The 26,763-nt window shown below is 60.3% G+C and overlaps 1 protein-coding gene across 3 annotated transcripts; it reads right to left on the bottom strand.

Annotated features, from left to right (window-relative positions):
* Positions 1 to 354: 354 nt before the first annotated feature.
* Positions 355 to 26,452, bottom strand: LOC116959474 (semaphorin-3D-like). 3 transcript variants are annotated; one of them, XM_042799384.1, is made up of 18 exons: positions 26,319 to 26,452; positions 12,681 to 12,885; positions 7,611 to 7,771; positions 6,801 to 6,863; positions 6,425 to 6,544; positions 5,963 to 6,065; positions 5,360 to 5,488; positions 4,881 to 5,026; positions 4,526 to 4,640; positions 4,290 to 4,359; positions 3,792 to 3,936; positions 3,493 to 3,715; positions 3,283 to 3,371; positions 2,783 to 2,824; positions 2,374 to 2,531; positions 2,135 to 2,199; positions 1,760 to 1,890; positions 355 to 1,674 (listed from the first exon to the last, which is right to left on the bottom strand). In XM_042799384.1, exons 2-18 carry the CDS (start codon positions 12,802 to 12,804, stop codon positions 1,258 to 1,260), a joined length of 2,301 nt encoding a protein of 766 aa, XP_042655318.1. In that variant the 5' UTR covers positions 12,805 to 12,885; positions 26,319 to 26,452; the 3' UTR covers positions 355 to 1,257. The 3 variants fall into 3 exon arrangements, with proteins under 3 accessions (XP_042655318.1, XP_042655320.1, XP_042655319.1); XM_042799386.1 differs by having other exon boundaries at positions 2,374 to 2,528; XM_042799385.1 differs by lacking the exon at positions 26,319 to 26,452 and having other exon boundaries at positions 12,681 to 12,991.
* Positions 26,453 to 26,763: the final 311 nt, after the last annotated feature.

Genomic DNA, 26,763 nt, shown 5'->3' with positions numbered 1-26,763 from the left:
TGGCTTCCAGGCCAACCGGGACAAGTACAGCAAATACCTTCATAACTGGTGTTTCTCACCACTCTGGGATGACTTTTGTTAATCCAGTTTGGGAGGACCGGGGGCGGGGGGAGGGCTGGGGCGGGGGGCAGAGGTTAAAAGGGGAATGTAGTCCAGCTAGATTACAGTGAGATGATGGCTTCTTGCAAGCGCTCCCTTCGAAGGGACGACGGCGCGAGTGAGGGAGAGCAGCCTCCGCCGCTGCCCACGGCTGCTTTGTGGCACCCGGCTCGGAGCTGGGGTCCCTGGCAGATCCACGGGAGCCTGAAGGAATCCATCACTGAGTCTCATTTGGGGTTTTCTGTTGGTTTGGGGTTCTTTTTTGTTTGTTTCTTTTCTTTTTTTCTACCGCCTTAGTTTGTGGCCTGTCTTTTTGTGGTTGGAAAGAGGAGTATCGCTAGCAGGGTGGGTTGGTCGGTTGGCCCCACGCATGATCATGTGCTTCCCTCTTCTCTCTGTCGAACGGGATGTGCTCGCCTGATCTCCCAGAACAGAGACTTTGAACAATTTGTTGTTTATATGATGTATTTATTTTTACTTGTGTTTCATGTCATTTTTTAAAAAAATAATAAATTGTAAGTTGGTATAACTGCCTGGTGCTTCTCTCTTTTTTTTTTTTTTTTTTTTTTTTTTTTTTTGCTTTTTGGTAAAATAAACGTCAACATTTTAGAAAGTGGTGTGGTTTAGCCATGGATGGGAGCTGGGCTGGGCGTAAGCATCTCTGCAAACCCCAGGTGCCCCGGAGCCGGGGCTGGGCTCGCAGCCGTGCCCCGCTGCCTCCAGCAGCGTTCGGACTCCGCCGGCACCTCCGCAGCCACCCAGGCGAGCACCCGGAGCTCGTGGCACGGCTGGATGCTGCCGGGTGTCGGGGAACCACTTCCGAGAGCTGGCTGTTGCCCTTCTCTGTCCTCTGTGCCTATTATTGCTGCTGATAACAAACATCATTAAGGGCCGGAAGAAAACAAGGGGAATAAATATTCTGCGGGGTGTAAATAGCTTTGGGTCTGGGAGAGCCGGCACGAGCTGCGTGCCCTGGCCCCGGCGTGCCCCGTGGGGCGCACGGAGAGGCAGCGGGGGCTGGCAGGGTTTGAGGTAGTCACAGCGAGGCGTTTCTGCACGGGAGGCTGATAGGTGTCTCAGAGCTGATGCCCACGTGCGAGAAGGGCCCTGGAGAGACGGGGAAGGGACCCGCGGGTGGCCCCGGCTCCCTCTGCCCCCTCAGAGGGGCTGGGGGTGCCTCCGCACCCGGCCGTTCTTGCTGTCCGGGGATGGGTGCTGCCACTTCTGGTGCCAGGTTTTCTGCCGCTGCCTTTCCTGATGCCGCAGGGCATTGCAGTAGATATCCAGGCTGGCACCCGGTGCCCCCAGGGCCCGCGGGAAACCCTTGTAGGCTGGTTGAAGGTCAATCCGGGGCTGGGGGCTCTGGTGGGTCCCTCCTAGCTCAGCCCCCTTGCTCCGTTTGTAAGGTGGCACCTCCATGGCCTCGTGCCTGATGATGCGGAGGCTGTATCGGGTGAGGGGCCGGGAGAAGGAACGCTCCACTGCCTGGCACTCGTAGGTGCCCACGTCCTCCCTCGCCAGCTGACGGATCAGCAGCCCTTGCTCCAGCACCGAGAAGTGGCCGTTGTTCTTGACCTGGGGCAAAGGCAGAGCACCGTGGGTCAGTCCCTGGGGACCGAGCCACCCCTGCGCCTCGTCCCCACCACCCTGTCCCTTGTACCTCGCTCAGACCCATCTCCTCGCCGTGCCGCACCAGCCACCGGACAGTCGTCTGCGGGGAGCGTGCCAGGCACTCGAGGAAGGTTGAATTCTTCTCCACCCCAAAAACCAGCTTCTCCACAGCAGCGGTCCCTGTGCAGGGGATGGGACAGAGGAAAGTGTGAGTACCCTGCATGGGAGCTGAGTGACAGGCGGGGAGGGAGTGCAGCACGGAGCATCCCGCACGTGGTGGGCGGCAACAGGGTCTGCAGCGGAGCAGCTGGTGGGCACTGGTTTCCCAGTGCTGTGTCGCCCAGCCTCCCGGGCATTGCTTGCCCCTGGGCAGAGCTGGCTGCCTGCACTGGGGCTCCTCGGAGGGGCTGGGGCTGGCCCTCACCCTCTGCGGTGTCCTGGCACTGGCCGAGCGGGTCAGACTTTAGCACATCCTGACAACGGGCACGCCTGTGGGAGAGCAGACAGGGCTGCGGGGTGGCATCTGTCCCGGGCTGTGGGACCCCCCGAGGCAGAGCAGCCCAGGAAAGGGGGACCAGGGAGGGCCGCCTGTCCTTCCCTGCTCCAAACACCATCCCTTTGCGGGGGGGGGGTGCAGCAGGGCTGGCCCAGGTGGATGCTCACCTCTTCTCGGTGAGCAGGAGAGGGGCGCAGGTCTTGCCGTCCCAGGTGCAGTAGGGGTCCCTGGCCAGGCAGCAGTCGGTGCAGGTTTTGCCGTAGAGCTCGCAGCGGTACAGGGAAAGCTGGAGCAGCCCGTGGGTGCTGCTCACAAACAGCTCCTGCTGCTCAGGCAAGCAGAACAGCGGCAGTCAGCGCCCACGGCTGGAGACTGGGGCTAGAGAGGGAACAGAGCTCCCTGCCCTGTGCTGGGGTGGGCACAGGGGGAGCGTGGGGCAGAGCCTGCCACCCCCCGACTGCCCTGGCAGGAACCCACTCCCTCAATGTGCCAAGAGCCCCAGGCAGAGGGGCTGGGGCCAGCTGCCCTCTGTGCCCTGTCCTGTGGCTGCTTTAAGAAGAAGGAGGGAGGACTCACCCTCTTCGGTGATAACTTCATGTCCAGGATGGGGGAAGGCACCTGGAGGGGAAGGAGAAGGTGCTGCAGCTGTGTTGGTCCCTCCTGGGTGACCCAGCCTGCCGGTGGGGCTGGGACCCCGGGGTGACACGGGGCTGGGGCCCTGGCCCAGGTCCCTGGTCCCAGCTCCTCCTGCTCGGCGCCAGCAACCCCGGCTGGCCCTGCTCGGTGTGGGCAGCCCAGGGCAGCCCCTCCTGGCAGCCGTGCTTTCAAACCCGGGCTCAGCCCTCCCGTTTTCTTTTGGGCTCCGGTGTGCCACCCCCATCCCCCCCCAGGGAGTGGATGGAGAGCTGGGAGATGACTTGGTTCCGGACCCCCTGGCTCCCCTCCGCGCTAACAGCATTGCCGGCCAGTCAGGGCACATCCCCGACAGAGGCCAGCGACTTGCTGAAGGAGCTCGCCACGAGGCGAGGGGAGGCTGCGTGGTCCAGCCACCGTGGTCCAGCCCTGGCCTCCCGTACCTTAGTGACGCTGATCTCCTCCAGGCTGATCACCTCGGTGCCACGGCTCACCCCGCCGGCCAGCCCCACCTTCAGGACTTTACCTTCATCTGTGAACGGTAACGGGAGAAGGAGCCGTCAGGGCTGGGAGCCACCCGAGCCGGCAGGACCGGTGTGCCGTGCGAGCTGCCCTGCGCTGACCGCGTCCCCAGAGCTGGGGCGAGTTCCCACCTGTGCCGAGGAAGAGCACGTCGTAGTGCCGGCCCTCCACCTCCAGCCTGTGCACCAGCAGCCGCCGCAGCCGGTAAGGCACGTTGACCTTCACCAGGACGGGCTGGCGGCCCTGCGGGTACACAGGCTCCCACATCAGCTGGTGGGTGCGCATGAAGCTGATCACCTCATCGGGGAAGTCCTTGGTGGACTGCAGGAGGGGGTCGTACGTCTCGCTGGGGCACTGCAACACGGGGGGCTGCATTAGGGCCAGGCCAGCCCCTCCCACTCCCCCCCACCCGGCTCCCCCAGCCCCTTACCGTGCCGGGACGGGGGTAGGGGACACGGCCCTTGTATTCCACCCAGCGGTAGTCAAATCCCTCCTTGTGCGCAAAGGGGCCGCTGAAGGCAGCTCTCACGGCAGCCATGGAGTAGACGCAGACGGCAGAACCGCTGAAGACGCCGCTGCGGGGGGAGCGCAGGGCTGTCAGTGTCCCCGCTGCTCCGCGGGGGACGGGCGCGTGCACCCCCGCGCCCAGCCCGGGAGCCATGCACGGCACCCAGGGCGTGACAGGAACCCCTTTGGTGCAGCCAGTCCGGCCTGGGGGGGACCGCCGGCTGGGCCGATGCCAAACCTGGTGGTTTTGGCAGACGGGCTGGTGAACCAGCAGCAGGGAAAGCAGTGAAATGGCTGGTGGCCCTTCCTCTGCCAGCTGGGTGCTGCTGGTCCTGCCCATCTCCCCGCCTCGGGGCAGAAGTGGCAAGGGGCTGAGGGGGCTGGAGTGCCCCACGCAGGGGCTAGCCAGAGCCCTGCTCACCTGGAGACTGTGAAGAGACCAAAGATGAGGGGGTTCTGAGGGTCCCGGGTGCGCAGGAGGAAAACATCTTCTGCAAAGAGAAAGGCAGGGGTGAGGCATCCAGGAGCTGGAGCACCAGCCCCGGGGGATGTGGTCGGGCACCCTCGGTGCCATGCCCACCTCCCTGGGATGTGCTGGGAGGAGCAGCCACGGCAGAGCTGTGCTGCTCCCGGCCGCAGAGCGGGCTCTGCCCTCACCGAGCTGGTCGAAGTGGGTCTCGGTGCCCTGGGGCCCGGGGATGGAGCACACCAGGCGAGCCTTGAGGAATGTGGTCCAGCGGTTGATGAGGCTGCGCTTCCCTCCGACGTCGTTCTGCCAGGCACCAAGAGCCGGGCTCAGTCCAGCTTCTCTGAGCCTCCCCCGCCACCACGGGCTCCTCCGTCCCCGCAGAGGGACACCCCCAGCCCCAAGCCCTCTGCGCTGTGGTAGGTGTGCGGTGACACCCTCGTACCCTGCTCCTGGCCCCTGCTTGGGCTGCCCCTTGGCCCAGAGGAGGTAAAAAACCACCTGGTGAGACACCCGGCCACGGCATGCTGGCTTTTGGTGACTGACCTTGCAGACCCGGGCTACCCTGGCGTGGATGTGCCGCCTCTCCCACTGCCCAGCTTCCATGGCCGTCTCGCGGAAGAAGATGTAGACCTTGTCATCGTGCGGGTTGTAGGTATCAGGGATGGTGTAGGCGCTGACGAACGCGGGCTCTGCAGGGGGAAGAAGCAGCGCAATGTGGTCCTGTGCCCCGATCCGACCCTGCTGTACTGCCCTTGGAAGCCCTTGGGAGCAGTGTGAGGCGCTGGGGGAACGCAGCGTGCCCCACGGAGACCCTGCTACCCAGAAGGCACAGCCCCATTCCTGGTGCCCAGGCTGCAGCGTGCGTGCCAGAGTCCCACCAGAGACTTCATCAGTGCTTCCTCCCCCCTGGAGAGGAGAAGGTGGCCAGAGTGCTGAGCTCTGGCCCCAGTGCTGGCCCCAGCCCCTCCCCAGCTGGCAGGAGAGCCCCCCCCGCCGTGCCCCACGGGTCCCCCCTCTCCTACCGTGTAGCCAGTGGTCCTGGTTCTGCTCTGTCCGGATGTAGCTCTGCTCGGCCCCGTGGACCCAGGTCCGGAAGAAGGCAGCGCTGCTGCCCATGAAGTCACTGGAGGTGCCCGAATACAGCTCCCCATCTGTGGGGTCGGCGGAGGTGCGGGTGGGTTGGGGTGCCACTGCTGGAGGGACTCTGGCAGGACTCCCCCGTGTCCTCGGAGCCTCAGGGAGGGTGGAGGTGGCCCGGCCCGGCTGGGACCCTCCTCTAGACCTGTGGCCCAGCACGGCTTCTAGCCCCCAACCCACTGAGCCCTTCCACAGCGCCGGTACGAGGCGGGCAGGCTGGTGACAGTGTGCAGCCCCCACCTGCCCCCGGTGCGTGCCGCTCGATCTACACCCCGCGTTCGCGATCCTGTGCAGGAACCGCGAGGTCGGGGTGAGCTGGGGCAGGACCGGGCTCTGCGGGATGGCTCCTCTCGCTCGCACCCCCTCAGGCACCAACCCCGGGACCGCAGCCACGCGTAGCCCAGCGGGGCACAGGCACCGCTCCCAGCACGGACCACTCCCAGCGCTCCCGCCTTCCAGCATCGCCTCTGCTCCCCGCTCTCTCTTACCGACAAGGAGTCCCGTGAAGGGTTCATGGGGGCTGTACGGGCACCGTCCTCGCCCCGATTCCAACGACTGGGTCACCAACCGCATGGGGGGAGCTCCGGGACCCTGCCACAGCCAAAGGGGAGATGTCAGCCCAGGGGGAGGCTGGAAACAAGCTGGGCACGTGGAGAAGAGTGGGAAGGAGGCTGGTGTGTTTGGCTTTGCAACGAGTGGGTCGCTCGAGGGGGCTGCCAGGACCGGGTCCTGACCCCACAGGGCACCCGGGCACTGCCAAGCCAGGGCTGCTTCTCTCCATGTGCAGCAAGGCCATGCAGGCCACTGTGCCGGGCTGGCCGGCCACCCTCCCCGGGCTCCAGGGCTCCCTCTCCCACCCACTCGCTGGGGAAGGGGATGGGGACATGCTGGGGGGTGGGTTTCTTGCCACCTTCTGCAATGGGGACGTGGCCGGCCAGGGTGTCCCTCACCTTTCCCCTGGCTCCCAGGTGGACGAAGGCACAGACGGGTTGGTAGGAGCCGGTCCCGCAGGCGAACACGTGGCTCCTGTTGAAGGGCTGGAGGAGGCGGATGAAGTTGGCACACTCCGTCTGCTCACGGGGAGGTGTTTGTTAGTGGTCTGAGCCCAGCTCTGGGCACTCGTGCCCAGTCCTGTGATGTGTCTGCTTGGGTTGCAGGAGCTGGGCCAGATCCTCTCTTGGCAGCCAGTAAGCTGAGCTTAACTCCAGCTGGCTTAACACCCTCATCTCAGGCAGACCCCACACTCCCTTTCGGGGTGATGTGGGTGTTTAATATCCGTGACAAACCGCAAAAAGCTGTGAGCTGGGGGCTGCCAGCCCTGCTTACCTCCACGTTCTTCCCCGCCAGCTGGCAGTGCTCAACCTGCTCCCTGGAGGCTGGCCAGAAGATCTGCAACACAGAAACCCCCACGGATGCAGCCCCTGATTTCCTTCACCTGCCTGGGTCAGCTGGCTCCCACGGGCACCGGTGGGAACGGGCTCAGCCAAAAACTGCTGCCAGGCTCACGCACACAGTGAGGACATGGGGCTGCTCTGCAATGGGTCTGACACCCCCTTGGGTCCCCAGGGCCCGGCCGAGCTTGGCGGGCAGCCTGCCAAATAGGCTCGGAGCGAATCTGGCGTGGGGACAGAGCCTGGGTGGGCCACGGCACGCCCAGGCGGTGGGCAGGCTCTCCTGGATCCCGGCCCGTGGGAACGCCAGGCTGCAGCGCCTTAATGCGCTTCCCTTTTGTTGGGCTTGAGCTGCGCACCCTGCCAGCAGGATGTCTTGGGATGACATTAGTGGACTCGCTGCTGGAGCTGCTGGAGCTCTTGAAGCAGCAGCAGGGATTAGGAGTGATAGTGGGGCTCCGGGCGCTGCCCTTTCCACGCAGGTCCACCCAGGTCTCCACTCCTGGCCAAGATGCCCTGTCCCTCCCCGGCGCTGGCCTGTCTCAGTGGGGCTCAACAGCGCCAGGGATGGGTTGAGCCCACTGATTGAGACATCCTGGTGTAAATGTGTCCCCAGTGACGGCAGAACAGCCCAGCTCGGAGCACATCCACCTCCACGCCCTGGCGCTGGAACGAGGAGCGGCTCCCGGGGAGGAAGAGGCCAGCCTGGCCAGGGTCATGCTCACAGCCTCCTCCCAGCACTGACCTTCTCAGGCTCTCTGCTGGGATGGTCCAGGTGGAGCAGGAAGATGTGGTTTTTTGCTCCCACCATCAGCCAGGCCCTGTCTTCATCCACCAAGAGGGCTTGGAAATCCAGGCTGTCCCCTGAGGCCAGCAACAGGCGAGAGCTGTTGGATTTCAGCAGATCTGAGGAGCACAAGGCGGGAGAAAGAGAAGACGATCCATGAGCAGCACAACAAGCAGCCAGAGGCCCTGTGCTCCCCATTTCGAGGACGGGTCTGGCTACCCACCCCTGCCCCAAGGGAACGCAACTTTCCAGCCACTGCCTTAGCAGAAAAACACCATCCTCAGCGTCCCAAAGTTCATCATGAAGCCTCCTCCCATGAGCCTACCTGGCGGAAGCAGCGAGTCATCCCTACAAGGAGGAAAACCACCCTGACCTTGCCCTGGGCTGGGCTGGTTTTCAGGGCATGGGGCAGACTGGTGGTCTAGCCCGAGGGGCCCCAACTGCCTTTCAGAGGAGCTCTTGGAGCCCTAAAGCCTCTGCATCCCAAAATTGTGGGGAGAGGGCTGAGAACAGAGGGAACTTGCATGCTGTAACTCCCAGCATGTTTTCCCCAGGCTTCGGCTCAAGAGAGTTTACATAAAAAAGGTTTTGGCTATTTGCTGGCGCAACAAAGCATCCCTCCAAGGAAAGGCTCTATGGAAACACAGCCCAGCCTGGACATCTCCGCTCACCCCCAAGCTTTTCAGTCTGTCTGTGAAGTGTCTGTTGGCTGCTGGGGCTCACTGCCCCCTACCCCCCCCCCCAGGGATGGACAGGCAGATGGGTGCACCAGGACAGACAGACAGATGGATGGTCCATCCCTGGTCTAAGGAGCTGTGTCCTGGGTGCCACTCTGACCCTGCATTCACCACCCCACATTCCCCCGCCATGTCCTGAGACACAGCCCAAACCCAGCATCAGACTGGCTTGGGAAAAGGGCTTTTAAGGGCACCCCTTTGGCACTGCTGGAGGGGAGAGCCAGCTTGCCGAGGGGGAAAGTGTGCCACTGACCCAGTGTGCTCCGTGGGGAGCAGAGACAGGGCAGCGGGAAAGGCTCTGCTGCTCAGGCTGTAGCTCCTCCCGCGCAGAAGCCCGGGGGTGGCTAAGCATGGCCCCTCCGGCACAGTTGCAGACATGTGGGTGTGCGAGAGAGACAATAAGCTCTTGTCTCTCAGCTAACGGCTCCTGAAACAACATCCCCGAGGCCCGCATCGGCCCGTGACACGCAGCGCCAGGTTTTGGGGCTGGCTGCCGGGGCGAGCATCCCCCAGCACAGCAGGAGCGGCTGCTGCGCCCGACACGGGATGCAGCTGCCACCCCAGTCAGCGCCTGCTCCAGGGATCAGGGCAGGGGAGAGCTTCCAGAAATCATAACACATGATTTAAAAGTGGCGGGATCCAGCTAGGGAGAGGGTGAAGGCTGGCTACGCTGGCAAAGCCGTTCTCAGCTTCGGTGCTGTGCAGGGAAAGGTGCAAAAACAGGACCGTGGAAAGGGGCGATGGAGCTGGGCTGCTGCTGGATGAGGACTGGAGGGAGGTGGAGTGTGGCTAGAAACCCAGAGCGATCTGTAAGACCCAGGCTGAGAAATTACCCCAAATCGTGTGGATTGAGGCAGCGTGTCAGGAGCTGAGGGAGGGAAGCTGTCAATGGGAGCTGCTGCTGGCCGGGTGGATGGGAGCGTGGGCGGACGTGCGGCCCCGGGTGCAGGTGGGGTGTACGTGGGCACGGGCACGGCTCTGTTCAAAGGGGACCGGCTGACCCGGGAGGTTGCGTCTCTCTTCCTTCCACCCGGTTTCCAGGGCAGAGGGGAAGGGAAACGCCGCTGACGTCCTGCAGGGGAAGGACCTGCTGGGCCCCAGGCAGTGGGCAGGGGTCCCTGCCCGGATCCACGCCGCCGCAGCCGGGATCGCTCCCAGACAGCGTTTCCTTCTCCCCTTCCTCCAGGGTCAGAGCTCCAGTTACCGCGGGACACAAATCCACCTCGGCCAGGAGCTGCTCCCAGCTGTGTCAGGGAGCTTCTCCTGCACCCATGAAAATTGCCCACAGGTCACTCCCCCCCTACCCTCAGGTGCCCAAGAGCTCCTCTCTGGGCGCTGTGGGTACAGAGGGGAGCAGATTTCCAAGCCATTTCCCACCAGCTGAATGAGATTAACAGCTGAATTCCTGTCCCTGCCTGCGGGCCATTGTCACTGCTGGGTCCCCAGCGGGTTGCTGTGCATCGCCCACCCTCCTGTGGCTGCCAACGCTCCCGGGAGCTGCCCAATCCAGGGGGAAATGTCAGGCAGGGTACTGGAGAGTCAGGTTGGGGTAGGAGGGAAGGTCAAAGGTTCATCCAGTACACGGGTGTAATTAAGCAGAGAGGGGACAGGGCTGGTCCCAGGGAACGGGATGCGCTGATCACCCTCTGACTTGCCCCAGCCACGTCCAAGGACAAGGTCAGGCAGGATGATGGAGGAGCCCTCCCTGCTGCTGTGACAGTATGTGGGAGGACCCAGGAAGGACTCGCTGCCCTGCACTTGCACCATGAGACTTCTGGCAGGGTTAATGACCGTGAGGGTCTGCGCCTGACCCTGTGGCACGGTTCTGCTCCCTCACCAAGGGGATGGCGAGTGCTGTGGATTCCGACCCTGTACACAGGAACCTGCTGCACACAAACCAGCCTCTTCTTGCCCCCAGCCCAGCCGCACGCACAAGAGATTCGATGCAAATCCCGACCCTCGAGGCAGGGAACCGGGTGGTCTCTGCAGCAGCTGTGTGGTGGCTAAACTGATGGCTGAGCCCAGAGAAACATCCTCTCTTTTGTGTTCACTATCTCCCAAGGCCACGGTGTTTTTCTTTATTGTTGGGACCACTGTAACTGCCTTGTCCCATCCATCATCTCCGCCTGCCCCTTAGCTACAGCATCCTCAGCGCAGGGCGACCCTGGGCTTCCTGGGGTCACAGCCCGGCTGTGCCAGAGAGCTGTCCTCTCCCCTTCCCCCAGCTGTCAGGCAGAGCAGACCATGGAGGAGATCCCTGAAGCCCAGGGGAAGCTTGGCTCTAAATCAGGCTCCAGCCCCTCGCTGCCATGGGCTGATAAGAGACGTGCCAGCGCAGCTTTTGGTGCCGATAACCAGAGACCCGCCAGCCTCCTGCGCCCCCGAGCTGCAAGGTGACGGCTCCTGGGTCCTGCCTGGCGGGGCTGGCTGCAGAGCAGAGGCTGGCAGAAGACCCATTTGCCAACTCCTAGCTGTGCCTGCCCTGGATTATTACAGCGTCGAGGAGCTGAGAGGCGTGCTGCTGTTTCGTTTCATAACTGTGCTGCTGTACAGCCTCAGAAACCAGCGAGGCTCAGCCCCGGGCACTGCCAGGGCTCACCCAGCCTGACCCAGCTTACCTCTCGCACGGCCGTGATGGCCAGCGTGCTACTAGAAACCTCCTCCTCACCCCCTCGGCGGGGTGGGAGCTGCTGCTGTTTTTCCTGGCCCCGTGCCCTGTGCCCCATCCTTCCTTTGCTCTCCCAGCCTTCGGTGCTCTCATTTCCTTCTCGCAAGGCTGCTCGCATCTTCTCCCCCGGCCCCGCCAAGGGCTCCGCCTGCCTCCCCCATGCTGGGATCTGAGGGCAAGGCTGATCCTGTAGATGGATTCTCAAAGGCCTCCTTTTATTTTAATTTTTTTTTTTTTCTAGGGGTTTTTAAACCTAAACTTCTCAAGGCATTGTGTCCTTGAACCTGCCCCGTGCTGTCCGTGACTCACATCCCCTGCCATTGTTAGCGTTGTCCTTGAGCCCTCCTGGTGCTGGGAGCTTCCTCTTCTGCCTCTGCCCAAGACTTGAGGGCTTTTGGCGTGTCTGGCCCCAGCACACTGTGGGGCTTTGAAGTCAGCAGTCCTCCGTGCTCCCGCTGCCCCAGCAGTCCCGCTCTGCCTCCTCCGGCTCCAAGGAAAGGCCGACCCTGCACCGTGTTTTCCAAGCTCAGCTATCAGCGGCGCCATCTCCCCGCAGGGATATCCTGCGTCCCTGGGAGGTCCAGCCCTCTCCAGCCACAAGCTGGGGGCATCTTCCACCTTGCTGGCTGTCCCTGCCCGGAGAGCAGCTTCTCAGGGTGATGGAGCAGGCCAAGAGGGTGGCCCCGGAGCTTTGATGACCCCCGGGGGAAGCTGCTCTGTCACCTCAGAGGTGTGGAAAAGGGCTGTTTGAGCCCTGCCGACTGCCGTGTCCAGGGCAGCACCAGGGATGTGCTGAGCTGCCTGCCCTTCAAAGCAGCTTGCTCTTTTTCACATAGAGGAAGCTGAAAGCAGGTAAATTGGCCAAGTCCATGCTGTAGGTCCATGGCAGAGTGACCAGCTGCCAGGCTAGCAGGGCTCTGCTCTAACTGCTCATGTCATTCCCCTGCAGAGACCCTTTCCCTAGAGACTCCCTTTTTGCACATCTGTGCAGGGCTGTGTCCTGTGCTACCTGTCAGTCTGCTCTTGTTGCACCTTCAGATCACCGAAAGCAGCCCCCCACCCTCTGCAGCAGGCACAAGAAGAGCAGACTGTGCCTCCCCTGAAGAGCTCGTAATCTAAACTGCCAAGACAGATGCAGGGGGGGAAGGATAAAGTGCAGCAGAGAAACGATCTGCACAGCAGGAAAGGAGGATAAAGGCAGAGGGGCTGCGCTGGGGCAGGACTGTGCTGGGGGCAGGCAGGGGAAGGGGCTCAGTGTCCCCACGTGCACTGTGAGCGTGAAGACAGGGGACACTGACAGCCCAGGACACACTGTGAGATGCCCAGAGTGAGTGTGAGCAGGAGACATCCCTTCTGGTCCCGGTGTTGCGCTGGACCCAGGCAGAGTATTCCCTGCTCAGCCCCCTTCCCCAGTGCCAGCAGCATCCTCAGGGGCTGTGCTTGGAGCTGGATCCACGGACCATCTCGAGGCCCCGACGTGTGGAGATGTTGCAGCCACAGCCGTGGGGTTACTGCCTGCCTCCCCTGCGCCCTGGCCCCTGCCCCCGCTTTGCTCCCTGCCTGCAGCACACTCCCCCAGCCCTCCCGAGCAAGGTGCAGACCCCAAGGAAATCCCCCCCTTACCTTTGTAGGCGAGGCGAAGGCGCGGGGCGTGCTGCTTCCATGCCTTGGTGCTGCCCGGCTGCTGCAGGAGGAGGCAGAGGAGGAGCGCGGCGAGGGGCAGCCCTCGGCCGGGGGCAGCGTGCATTCTGGTGCTCAGCGGCGGGGAAGGGGCAGCTCGCCCTCACAGCTCCATGGTCCAGCGCCGAGACGCCACCTCCACTGTCAGCTGCAAGCAGAAAGGGGGGGAAAGCTGCACCACAGCGGGCTGTGCATGGGTCGGGACCCCCGTCCCACCAGCCCTGGCTGAGGAGGGTGCTCGAGGGGTGGCGAGGGACAGCTTGGCAGGGCTGCAGGCAGCTCGTTCCCCCAGAAGACGCCAGGCCAGCTGTCTGGCGGAGAGGAGCCCCCAGGAGCCGGTGGCCAGCCCCTCGCACACCCACACCGCTGCAAAATGAGCCGGGGCTGCTGGGCAGGGGGGGGAGGTCACAGCCACGGCGAGCTCGGCGGGCTGGGGCGGCGAGGCGCAGGCTGGGGACCCTGCAGCACCCGCCGCAAGCGCCTCGTCTGTGATTATCTGAGCAGAGCACCTGCAGGCTGCCGGGGGGCCGGGGCCAACCTCCCCGGAGCGTGGGCTCACGGGGAGGCAAGGCTTGTTTCGAGGAGCTTGCACAGCCCTCCTTGGGAGGGAAAGTGGGGGCCCAAGTTGGTGGGTGTCTCGCTGGCTGGGCTGGCCTCGCAGCCTCAGCAGACACTGATGGTTCTGGTAGGGTGAAGAGGATTTCCCAACATCTCCATTGTCGTGAGCCATGCTGGTCCCCACTGGGACACCCTGCACCCTCCACCTCTGGGATCTGGCAGACCAGATGATGCTCACAGGGCCAGTTTGGGTACTGGGAAAGGCAGCTGTAGCTGGGACACGCGCTGACCGGCTGCCCCGGCTGCCACCCAGGAGCTCCAGCATGTTTCACGTCCAGGGACTTCAGAAGACCAGCTATTACGGCTGCCCAGGGGAGGTGTGCAGTGTGATGCCGGTGTGCCCACAGCACATGGTGCTCAGGAATGCTTGAATCTGAGCGTCCTGGGAGGGAAGAGGCAAGGAGTGCTCGGGGAGTAGTACACCCTCCAACAGGCTCGCAGAGCTTGGGCATCCTCTGCTAAATATCTGCTCAGCACTTGGCCAGAGCCTGGGGAATGGCCCCTAATAATCGTCTTATCTCACCCTGGGGTTAAATCTTGTCCCGCTTACTCAAGGGGGAATGAATGTTTTGAAACGCTGTCCATAAATGCCACTTTCGTGATCCCTTCAGCATCAGCTGCGGCTGTGTGCGTACATGACACATCACTCTGGCCGGTAGCTCTGCAAATTGCGCGGTCACCGCAGACCTCTCCAAGGCCACAGCATCCGCTGGCTCCAGGACGCTGCAGGCTGGAAGGACTCTTTTACATTTACACCCCCTCAGAGGCTTTCACAGCCTTGTCCACCAGCTCCCACACCTCCCGTGGGGAGTGGGGCTGGCCTACCAGCTCTCAGCAATTAATTCAGTCAATTCAGATGCTTTTTCTCCTTTTAGAAATATCCCAGTCCCTAAATGGCAGCTCCGACTAACTCTCCCTCTTGCTGCATATTAAGTTCTTCCAGTCCTGCAGCTGAAAGATTTAAAATGAGCTTTTGGGCTCATTCCTGGCCAGGGGCTCTTGGCTCAAGAAGCAGGGGATTTCTGCCTTCCCAGCACAGGGCTGGAGGAGGGATGGTGCAGCCAAGCCTTTCCATCTGCCTTGGTCTCCACCTTCCACAAGAAGGAGCATTCAGCTCTGCTTAGGGAGGAGGTTTCGGGCTTGCAGAGTTGGGGTTTCTCTCCCTCCCAGCAGTCAGGGAGCAGGCAGCAGCCCGTGGCCAGGCTGGGGTGAGCCCCTTGGCACAGCTCCTCTCCTGCCCATTCCCTGTCCTCGCTGCTCTTGCTCTGGCCAGCACAACCTGCTGTGCTCCGGAGCCTTCCCCCATCCCAGGAGACCTGGATGTGACCTTGGGGTAGAGGATGTGCCATCTTCTGTCTCCCTTTGGTTTTGGGCTGCTTTCTCAACCCATCTACCCCTTCCCTGGGCAGACTTTTCAACAGGTCAACTACTGCTTAGGGAAAAAAAAAAAAAAAAACACCCCATAAACATGATGGGTTTATCTAGGTTTAAACTGCTCATTGCTTGACACACTGATTGTAAAGAGGGGGGTTCCCAGGTAGGAACCCCATCATCCACCCTGGAGACCCACTGACAGGCAGTGCTGCCCTCACTTTCTGCACAGACACCTTCTCAGCAGACAGCGATCCCAGGTGTGTCCTGTGCTGGGGATGCTCCAGCAATTTCAGCTCTTCCCTGCGCTCAGCCGTCAGCAGCAGAGTCCCCCAGACCCGTCGTGCTGACTTGCGGCCATGCCCTGTGTGAGCACTGCCATCCTGGAAGTCATTGCAAGGACAGGCCTGGGATTTGACAAGGATTTCTATTTTTTTCTTTGCCAATGTGCACTCGGTTGCTGGGGAACTCAGGAAAATGCTGGCCTCTAATTGCAGCTTTCTATAGATGGAGCAGGGCCTGTGCTAGGCTTAGGTTTGGGCTAAGCCAGCCCTGAGAGGAACTTCTCATGACCCAGAGCTCCAGGGGATGCCAGGGTGGGTCTGGATTCTGGGAATGGCAGGCAGGGCACTGCTCCTGCCTCCGGACACGCTCACACACGGCCGCAGGATGAGCTTTAGGGATGCTTCGCATGCCTGCAGCAGGAGCCGGGGAGCGGGGCGGGCGTGCACGCTCCCATGCACGACACCAGCACTGCATCTCCTCGCCCTGGGGATGCCAAAGGCAGGTTTGATGGTGGCAGGAGCTGCAGCCACACACAGGAGGAACCCAGAGCCCTGTCAAGCTGGGTGCAGGGTCAGAAAAGGTGAGGATCTTGCTGGAGGGTCTTGCAGTGGACAAGGAAAGAAAAAGAAACTGTCAGAGGATAACTTCCAATAAGAAAGGCTTCCGCTATATGTCATTCTTTCACCAAGGCTTCAGGGATCCCCTCCGTCATGCCCAGGCACTGGTGAGGGGCTCGCCACCTCTGTCTCCTGACTCAGAGCTAAAATCCCAGCAGCAGCCCCCCAACCTGGCTGTGCCCGCAGTCCCTGGTGCGGGGGGCACCCTTCGTTGTGCCAGTCAGAGCGGGGACACTGGGGGAAACACGCGGCAGGGTCACGTCCCCTGCCTGTAAACCTCTGCCCAGATCTGCCTGGAGGTGAAGAGCTCAGCAGAGGCAGAGTTTACACTGAGAGGGGGAGCGCGGGTGTCTAGTGGATGGAAACAAGCTGCGGATGATGAATCCGGGGTTAAATTAAACACTCCCGACAGCTTTAAATAATCAACTGTCTGGAGCTGCAACTATTTCTATCTCAGTTTGGAGAGGGAAGTGCTGATGAGGGCAGGCTGCTAGGCGAGGAGACATCTGGGGGTTCAGATTTCATACTCTGGGCACGACGGGGGACGAGGAGGAGGGCGTGGGTGATTGCAGCCCTGTTTTGGGGGGCTGGCAGTCACCAGGAGTGCCTTGGTGGAGGTGGCATGGGTGGTGATACTGCAGCGCTGGGCTGACTTAGCACCAGTAGTCTACCAGTTGCCCTGGTCCCATCGGTCACCCTGTGCCCTCCCCTCCCACCAGTGACCTGCAGAAGTCCAACAGGTTTAATGCTCTGGGCTGTCATCTAAAGTCACTATTTCATGGCCTGGTGCTGAATTTTTCCTTTGGTGACAAAGTCCCCTGGAAGGTCTTGCCAGATACTGAGCATCACAGGGAAAAGACAAATCCCTCCTGTTTGCGCCATGCGGGTATGGGAGGGAATTGTTTATCCGTGAAAGCACCAATTTCCTCCTGACAATGCCTATTTGCTGCGATGCCGCAAATAGTGTAAACCAGCCCAAATTTCAGAGGGGGAAGGGCCCTGGCAGTGCATTTATCAGGCTATGGATTAACTCCAGAGAGGGAAGAGCATGCTGAACTCGAGCTCTTCAGCGACCCTGCGGCGCTAAGAACAGCCCCCAGTGCTGCCTCCCCGCCCAGCACAGCCCTCCATGTGCTCCACCGCTTCCACAGGCCCCGATTGTGTCCCAGCTAATCCCCACGCGCCATTTGCAGCCTAGTGCCTTCTTCAGTTACACTGCGGGGCCGGCCGGGCCACGGGCACGGCGGGGTGACACGCTGGCCCCCAGCAGCTGGGCGACCTCAAGGGAAAAGCGCTGGGGGGGGGGAGGAGAGGGGCTGCACTCTGGTGTCAGCATTGAGCCGCAGTGACCCTCCCCACGGCGGGGACAGAAATGCTGTGCTAGAGCTCACTGGGAAATGGGAGAGCCTCGGGGAGCTGAGACCCCCTCCATGGGGCTGGTGCTGCCCAAGGTTGCTGAGCAGCAACGCCCTGGCTCCCAGACCCGAGCCCCATGCTCTTGAGTGTTCTGCCTCCTGCAGCAGAAGCCTTGGGTGCAGGGGGGCCTCTCTGCCTGGGGGGGCCAGTACCCCCCTCTGTCACTTTTGGGAGCCAGGAGAAAAGTCTCACCCCTGCAAAGAAACCAAGGGGGCAAAGACAAGCAAGGAGGTCCAGCAGGCAGGACAGCCGTGCCCTGCTGTCAGGGAGTCTCCTCCTCTCCTGCCCCTTCCCACAGCTCAGCCTGGGTGCCCGTCCCCGCACACACACCCGGGGCTCAGTTGGGTGTGCGCCGCGTGGCCTGTGCCAGGTGAATGCGGGGCCACGCGTGCAGGGAGCATTCACAGCTGGAGCTGTTGGTTGTGTGCCTTGGTGTGCAACCCTGCCTGTGGCTGCCCCACTTCCTAAGGCTCTGCCTGACCCCCCTTCCTGCCCGCACAAGGCACAGAACCCCTCTCTGCTCAGCCCAGGGCTTTGGCCGTTCCCCTCCATCCCGCGCAGGATGATGGATGCCCCAGCAGCTGCAGGGAGAGGCAGCTGCCGTCCTTCTCCAACCAGGAGGACAAAGCCATGGGGGTGAGGCCTCGGCTCCCTCCCTGCCTTCCCCCAGTGCTGTCTGGCCGGGGCAGGACCGATTCCAGGAAAGCCTGAGGTGCTGAGCTGCTTGTGGGACGGGGATGAAGGCACGGGATGCTTCTGCAGCATGACACACGTTGGGGCCACAAAAGCCCGCGCCAGAGCTCGAGTGGCACCGGAGCGTCACAGTGTGCCCTGCGAAATGGCAGGGTTTCAATGAACCCGTCAGTAACACAGGTCACACATGCCCACGCAGGGCCCCGGAGATGGAAGGGGGGAGCAGATTTCAGAGGGTTTGAAAGGAGGAATTGTTCAATAGCGGAGCAAGGCTGAGGTTGCTCAAGCTTTGCCTGTGTTTCTGTGCCACTGCACGACAAGGCTGGCCAGCAGGCTCCCATCCAGCCGGGACATCTCCCAACAGTCTCCAACGCTCCCACCTCCTGAGATTAAAGCCCAGGATCGCAATTAGCCCCAGATCACCCTTCCTTGCCAGCCACCACTGCCGAAAAGTGCCAAGCGTGGCGAGTGGGGAGGAATGTGTCCCAGCTGCTGCCGGCTCCCGGCGGCCGTTCGGCCGGGCTGTGTGCCACCGGCACGGCACCCTGCCAGGCAGCGGGGCAACGCGCTGGCGGGCACCGGCCGGCAACGGCCACGGGGCACGGACAGCTCTGCGGTCTGGGTGGTATCGGGGGGGGGACTTCACCAACTGGGCTGACACTTCAGAGCGTGAGGGCTTTGTTCCTTTTTTCATTTCTTTGGTGTCCCTCCCTGGTCCCTGAGACCTGGTGTGTCACATTAAGCGCACGCCAGCTGTGCTGCCACGCAAACACAGTCCTTAGGCCCTGCAGCTGGTTTTCTTCCTCCCTCGTTGCATGGACAAAGCCATGTCCATCCCAGGCTGTGAACCTGCCCATAAGCGCTGCCCGGCCCTGACAGACCCCCCTTGTCTCTGCCTTCCAGCACAGACAGGAGTTTTCTCTCTGCCTGGGGCCTTGGTAGGTGGGAGCCAGGCTCAGCTGGGAGGGGGGTAAACCCTTACATTTGGAAGGGCAAATATATCCCTGAAGTTTCAGTAGCTCAAGACACACTCCAGTTGGGACCACATCCTTTGAAAGCAAATGGGGAATTACCAAGCCCGAGGTTGGCCAGGATATTAATAACTGTTTATGAAAGGATAAGGATCTGGCTTCACTTAACATCCTGCTAATCCCTTTCTCAGGGTGCCTCTGGCCCAGCCCCTACCTTCCCCTTGCTACTGAAAGAGGTGAAGCCTGCTCTGGCTTGGCTCTCGGGCGTCAGGCTGGGAAGGTGGCCCTGCCGCTGGGCTTGTCTCACTGAATGGTGACGGGCAGGGAGATGGTCTGGATTGGCCCGTGCTTCCAGGCAGCCGCTCCCGCAGGGCTATTTGGTGCTCCTGAATGGGCTGCCAGTCGAGTAACCTCCACCGTTCCTGCCTCTGATTCACCCCAAGGGCACCCAGCACCTGGGAGGTAGCAAGCCCGCTGCACAGAGAAAGCCGGATGGAGACACAGCGCAATTGCATCTTGCAAGTCTCCTCTCACCTAAACCGCTGCCAGAGTACAGGCAGCTTCCAGTGCCAGCGGACCAGAGTCTGGGCAAATACACCTCAGGGAAAACCTAGGCAGGGAGGGACTCCCTGGGACTCTGCACACCCTCCAGCTCCCTCCTTGCCATCCCAGCACCTCTGATCATTGCTTTCATGCCTGTATCCCCAGCGCAGAGCAGTGCTAAGGTCCTGCTGCCAAGCCCCAGCTCGGGTGGGAGGCTGCGGGGTGCTGCCCAGGACAGGGCTACCGGAGCAGGCAAACCACACCAGGGCACCAGCCGGCAGCGGCACAGGGGCAAATTCAGAGGAAGAAGACTGGGCTTCTCCCTAGGCAAAGCAGAGGGTCGGGGAGGTGGGACAAGCAAGGAACAAGCGTGCCTCACGCTGGGCAGCAGCCGTACAGCTCATCTCAGCCCAGCCAGGACTGACTTGGCATATTAAACTCCAGATTAATTTGGCATGTTAAATTCTGGATTGATTTGGCATATTAAACTCCCAACCTGCCTCCTAATGCAGTTGAGAAGCTTAAAATCCTGTCATGTTTGGGAAGAGGCTTGCCACCCTCTGATGTTGTGTTAGAGAAAAAGTACCCAAATAAGGTAGCAAAGAGGCTCTGTGCTGCCCGCTCCCCTGCCAGGCCAGCTCCCCAAAGCCTCGGGAGTCCCCAGAGGCTGTGCCGCATTCCTCAGAGCCATTTATACCACGATGCCGCCCCGTCAGCTGAACCCCCCCCTGTCACCTGTGCGCCACATGGCCCGACATTCAATACAGCTCTCGGGACGCTCGCTCGGGGAGCTCTGCCCCGCTCAAGAGCTGTTTTCTGGGCTTCCGATTTTCCAAGCTGGGTCTGGGTGAGTCACGCCCGTGCTAAAACCTGGCAGGGGCTCCAAAGCCAGAAGTAGCATGGAGTCTAGCCAGGGACAGGTTTGCTAATGCTTCTTGCCCCAGGCTGGCTGAAAAGCCTCCGCTGGGGAGAGGGGCTGGGTGACACCCAGGGTTTTCACACAGAGCCTGACAGTTCTGGGTCACCAGCTTGAATCCGGGCAGGCTCAGCTATCACCTACCGTCATGGGCTGCTAGTTATTCGGTGGCCCCTGGAAAAGAAGCTTGACCAGGGTCCTGGTGGGCACATATCAACATCGTAGGGGGTCTCTCTGAAGTACCCCAGCAGAGAGCCAAGGGCTGGAGACAGCTCCATCCCCGGGGGTGCCTCATGACAGAACCAGCCCTGGGGAGCGCAGAAGCAGCCCTGCTCCCTGGACAGGCAGGCAGCAGTCTGCTCCAGCGCTCCCAAGCCAGAGCACATTGCTACCTTAAGCTGCCAAGTCATTTTGCAGAAAACCTGCACGATTTGTAACGCTTGTTTTCTTCATTCACAGTGGCATTATTGCTTCCTACCCCCAGACCTATCAGGCAGGGATGGTCAGCACCTCTCATGGAGGCTGTTGGCTTCGCCACATTTCCCCAGCTATAATCCCAGGACCATTCCAGGCGGGAGCTGGCTGTGAAGCACCTGCTCTGCTCAGTGACCCGGCTCATCTGCTTCACCATTGCCAGCGACACGGCCGCCGGTCACAATCTCAGGGCCTCTCTCTGTCCCAGCCGGGGCCATCTGCCTCCCCCGACACTTGAAAGCTCTGCAGTGTTTTCTTTTCATCAACGGGATCCCTGCTCTCTGCTCTCCCCAGCCTGCTGGGCTAATTGGAACAAGCTGGGCAGGCGTGGGGCGGGGAGGGGTGGGGGGGTGGGTATGTGTTTGCTGGAGAAAGTATTTTAATGAGGATGGAGGGTGCCTGGACTGTTATCTGCTTCTTCTCAGAGCCTCTTGGCTGGGCTTCTTGGTAATTACATCCTGGATTGCTGGGTAAACTCTCTGGCTTGCAAACCTTGGACCCCTGCAGAGCACCACGCTCCGGCAGCCTCCTCAACCGGCTGCCCTTTGCTCCGGCACTCTGCTCGGGGAGCCAGAGGACACAGCTTTGCCTGGCACTGAGCTCCAAAGAGGCTGAGCAACCTTGCAGTCCTCACCCCAGCAGCTCTGCTGGGACAAAGGGAATTGTCTGGAGCAAGGCAGCAGCTTCTGTGCAGGGTATTTTTCCTAGGATCAGCGACCAGCCACTGTGGATGGACGCCAGGCTGTTCACCCCAGCTGGCTGCTCATTCATTTTTCCCCAGGAGACACCAGGTCAGCTCCAGGCTGAGCTGAAGATGAAGGCACATCTGTCAGGGGTTGGGGTAGGTCACTTGCTGGTCAGCTGCCGTAGCTTTTGTGTGAGGGGAACCAGGGCGACTGCTGGCAGCAGCATGCTCCAAGACAGACACCTCCCCTTGTTATCATCATAGAATCACAGGATGATTTGGGTTGGAAGGGACTCTCAAGATCATCCAGTGCCATCCCCTTCCCCGGGCAGGGCCCCCTTCCCCCAGCCCAGGGTGCTCCCAGCCCCGTCCAACCTGGCCTGGAACCCTTCCAGGGAGGGGGCACCCACAGCTGCTCTGGGCACCCTGGGCCAGCACCTCACCCCCCGCACAGGGAAGAATTTCTTCCTCATATCTAATCTAAATCTGCCCTCTTTCAGTTTAAAACTGTTACCCCTTGTCCTATCCCCACACCCCCTGATAAAGAGCCCCCCCTTAAGTACTGCAAGGCCACTATAAGATCTCTCTGGAGCCTTCTCTTATCCAGGCTGAACAACCCCAACTTTCTCAGCCTGTTCTCATCAGGGAGCTCCTGTTCTCATCAGGGAGCTGCTCCAGCCCCCAGATGATCAGAAAGCATCATCTTCGTGGCCTCCTCTGGCCCCGCTCGAGCAGCTCCGTGTCCTTCTGCTGTTGGGGGCCCCCGAGCTGGCCCCAGCACTGCAGGGGGGTCTCCCCAGAGCGGAGCAGAGGGGGAGAATCCCCTCCCTTGACCTGCTGCCTACACTTCTCTTGATGCAGCCCCGGGCATGGGTGGTTTCTGGGCTGGGAGCGCACAGTGCTGGCTCACAGGCAGTTTTCCGTCCACCAACACCCCCCAGTCCCTCTCCTTGGGGCTGCTCTCCAGCCACTCCTCGCCCAGCCTGGATTTGTGCTTGGGATTGCCTCAACCCATGGGCAGGACCTTGCCCTTGGCCCTGTTGAACTCCATGAGGTTTGCATTGGGCCCCCCTCTCCAGCCTGCCCAGGTCCCTCTGGATGCCATCCCTGCCCTCCCGCGTGTCCCTGCACCACACAGCCCGGTGTCGTTGGTGAACTTGCTGAGGGTGCACTCGATCCACTGACCACGTCACTGACAAAGAAATGTTATGATCATTTAACTGGCTAGCCAAAACTGAGATAACCCAACCCAGCGGATGGTCACAAGTGAAGGTACCTCCTCACAGCACGGCTCCCTGTGCCAGTATCCCCGCGGACCAGTGCAGCCCAGAAGCAACCACCACCATGTACCACGCTCGAGGCGCTGCTCCCCAGACACATCCTTCCTGTCCAACCCCTATTTCATGTGAAGGCCTCTCAGTTCTCCATGTACTCACCTGCACAGCACCCTGCTGTGGGAGGCCACCATGGCTGTCTTTATTCCAGTGTGGAACTGAAGCACAGATGGACTGAGGGTGACCTGCCCGTGGCCGAACAGGAGCCATAACAGGGCAGGGATTGACCCCAAGTGTCCCATCTCCCTCCAAACAGCAGTTCATCCTCGTACAGCACAGACCAGCTCAGCACTAAGCCTGACTACCACCGCCCGTGCACGAGTGAGCGTGTAGCTCCAGCACATGGTGGCAGAGCTGTCACCACCCACCTGTGTGGGAACACGCACCGTGGGAAGACCAGCTCTTCTCTCAGCGGACAATTGACAGATTGAAACTGAAGGCCTTTATTTTTTTCTTCGCACTACAAAGCAATCGGGGCAAATTAGCTGACATCAGTGGTCTCCTCCTGGAAAAACGAGGAAATAAACCTGAACTTGACGGTGGGAGAAGCAGCGTAGTTCCTGCTCACAATAAATGGCAGCTCGCCAGAGTGCAAGACAAGAACAATAACCCCACATTGCCATGTGCTTGTGAACGGCATTGTTTCAGGGAAACCATAACCTGGGCAGGCTCCCAAGTCAACTGGGAGTGACGTCGGCAGCAATTGTGCTCCGTGCCATGCCATCCCGCGGGCGGAGCTGGGTTGTGCCGGCCCGGAGCATGTGTGTGGTGTGCCTGCAGGTATGACGGAGCTGCGGGTGGACCAGGGGGTACGCGGGGTCGCTGAGCGTGGAGATGGCAGAGCCCAAATATCCTACAGTGCCCACATAGGAGAATAACAAAAGCTTATCTCTGCCGGGAGTTCAGAGTGCTCCCTCCCAGGTACCACAAAATCAGTCGTTACTTGGCATCTAGCTACAAGTAGATTTTGGATTTTTATGACTGCGATTTGGGATAATCTAGTCTTTAGGGAGGCAGAATGACCTGTGCGGTGTGCCCAGCTCTGCAACCTTACATTGGCCATTTTGTCACTCTGTGCTTCAGTTTTCCTGGGCAAAAAGAGTCCGAGAAGGTGGAGGCGGCTCTTGAGAGCAGGGCAGAAATGAGAAGTAGGCGGGGAAGCAATGGGTGGCTTGCAGGGACCAGAGAGGACCAAAGCTGGAGACCCAGCCCAGAACAAGTAATGCTGTTTTCACCCTCTTTTCCACTGCAACCTGTGCTCTGCAGGAGCGGCAGGTGAGGCCAGGTACGTCCCCCCGTTCCCCATCCAAAAGCCATTCCCTGCTGCTCCCAGGGCCGAGGGGTTACTCTGCTGACTGATCTCTGCATCTTTGCTTTCAACACCAGCTTGGTAACTGTGCGAGCGAGAGCCTGTAAAGACCTAATTACCCCGTGCTCTTGAAGCCGCCTCTCGCTGTAATCCCAGCTGGAGTGGGGAGAGACCAAACTTGGAGGAAGAGGCAGCTCCAAGAGTCCAGGAGCCAAGGTTTACAATAAATCTTCATCCTTGCTGTAAACAGCCCCTGAGAGGGTGTCACAGGAGCACAGCAGGGAGTGAGGCAGCCAGAAACCCTCACCGATGAGAAGATCTGCCAGCCCCATTGGCTCAAGGGCTTGGTTTGGCAAAGAGCAGCGTTAGCAGAGTCCTGCTGAGCACCCCGGGGTTGGCTCCCACTCCCTCTGCTCGAGCTCGGCACTGCTGGGCAGCCCCACAGCCTGGCATCACCTCTTACCCAGCCAGCTGAGGTGGCTCAGATGCGGCACCCCCCTCTCCGGCCTCCACGCACAAGCACAGCGGTATTTGGGAGAACAACTTACATCCTTGGGGGGGTTTCCTGTTTAAATCTCGACCTAAGGAACCAGAGCAAACGATCCCTGTCTTGCGTCCTTGTGGAATTCGGTGAGATTAGATTAGGGATGAATTCTTCCCATATTTCTTATAGAGCTGATATCTCTGCCCTAGCTTTCCAATCGACTTCCCCATCCCCAGCTCATAAATCACAAGGGTGTTTGTGTCTCTGTCGTTTTCAATACCGTTAACTCTGCAGGAGAAACCTATACGTTACAGCAACGCATCGTGTCAAGTCAGTGACCCACCGGGGCTGCCAGACCCCCCTCCCTTTGACAGCTGCGCGAGGCCGGGCCGGCGGGAAGCCGGGACACGCTCCACTTGGCGAAGAGAAAGCTCCCTGCGGCGTGCGCACGGGTCGCGTGGCCGGCATGTGTGCGGGATAGCTGCAGGTCTGTGACCAACTCTCCCAGAGCGCCTTCCCCTCTTCCCCTGAGCACAAGCCTGCATCAAAAAATGCTGGTTTCCAGCTTAGCAGAAATGTCATGCCAGAGCTCAGCAGCCGGATTAATGCAGTGGTTCCTTATGGGCAATAAACTACTTAAGTGAACACAGCCATGGCTGCAACCTGAGGCTTGGGGCTTACGGAAGCCCCGCTACGCCCTGCCCGTGATGTGCCTCCTGATGATTTCCAGCGGACAGTGTATCCCTCAGCCAGGCTGCCCGGCTACCATACAACTTCAGGAGCTGTAATTCATGCCAGAGGTGGCCTTATTTCAAGGATAAGAAAAAATAACCCTCTTTGTCTTGATTTAACTTCATCAAGTGCTTTGTTAATTGTTTCTAGGCATAAACAAACACTTAGTCTTCTCCCTCCCGCCCTCACCCTGAGTATCACAACGCCATCACACTGAAACATCCACCCATCCCTTTCAAGACCCTCCAGACATACAAAGCTCCCCACTCCTGGTCATCCATCCCCAGGCTCTGCAATGCTTCCAAGCAGGAGATCGTTAGTTAAAAGACCCCTTTGGAGAGCACCCAGCATTTCTCCGGCTCTGCTTCTTTTCTGCCTGCTATATTGTATGTCCTGAGGTTTCTGAGAACTGAGGCATTGCAGAGGGGGAGGTTGAAGAAGTACCACTTCCCTGTCCCAACAGATTTCATGCAGCCTGAGCAGGGGACAATTCCCCCCCATGTACAGGAGAGGCTGTTTTTCCTCCTCAGACCAAGGCTCTCACAGCTGCTTGGAGGCAAATGATTGATTTTTATTTGTGGGGTGGGAGAAATCCAACAAAGTTGTCTTTGAGCAGCGGAAAAGTCCCCAGCACGGGCTAGGAGTTTAGTGACAAACTGTCTAGTACCAGGGTTTCAAGATGTTAAACCTTAGCAGCCAAGCAGTGTCAAAGTCAAGGAGCCCCACAAAAACCAGCTCTGGAGGCAGAGAGCTTTACCATAGCAATAAAACCTCCTGGGATCAAAGTTAAGACATTAATAGATATAACCATAAAAGATTATTATCACAAACTTTTCATTGTGTGCTATGGCAAACTGAGCAGCAAAATAAGCTCTGCTCTCTCTGTAGGAGCTAGGAAAAGACAAGTCACCCGTGAGTTGTTCTGCACATAGATATAAAATGCAACGAAGCAGACCGTAAAAACAGACAAGTTTACAGAGGGTCAGACCTGGTTCAGCCTCCTGGGCTGAGCGGCTCCCACTGGGGACCGTAGCGTTCCCAGTGGGCTCTCCCAGGGAGAGACACAAGGCAGCCTGCTCCAGCCTGGGCTTGCCAGGCTTAGGAACAATTAAAACCATCTCTTGTCTACTCACCAGCCAAGGAGCCTGCGGGATCTCAGCGGCGATGAGCCTGCGCTGCTGCCAGCCCAGCAGCCCCCAGCAATCCCAAAGCACCTGGAGGTTGCAGGGAGGAGCTGGGGGGGGACCGGGGAGGTGGCAGCCAGGGGCAGCCCTTCATTCATAAAAGCAACCCAGGCTGCTGGCAAACCCCCTGTCCTGCTGCTCCGGGTGTGCTCGGCCCCGGATCGGCGAGCAGCAATTGCCATCTAGCGGTAAATGCATTTATTTAGCCGGGGGCTGCGAGGCTTGCATGAAGTCATAGGAAAGTATTCGGCTTTTCCCCGGGATATTTCATTCCTACAGCTCAAGGCACACCTAATAGGGGTGGGAGAGTAAAGCAGCCCATCGAGTGCATGGCTCTTTTTTTTCCCCTAGTAAATTGGGGAACCAAACTGCAGTGGGGTGGATGGGGACTGGG

This window comes from Tyto alba, unplaced genomic scaffold, assembly GCF_018691265.1.
Source record: "Tyto alba isolate M040663 unplaced genomic scaffold, T.alba_DEE_v4.0 Super-Scaffold_3, whole genome shotgun sequence".
NCBI classification, from domain to species: domain Eukaryota; kingdom Metazoa; phylum Chordata; class Aves; order Strigiformes; family Tytonidae; genus Tyto; species Tyto alba.
Note: the sequence above shows the minus strand (reverse complement) of the source record. Positions and strands in the feature narration are given on the sequence as shown.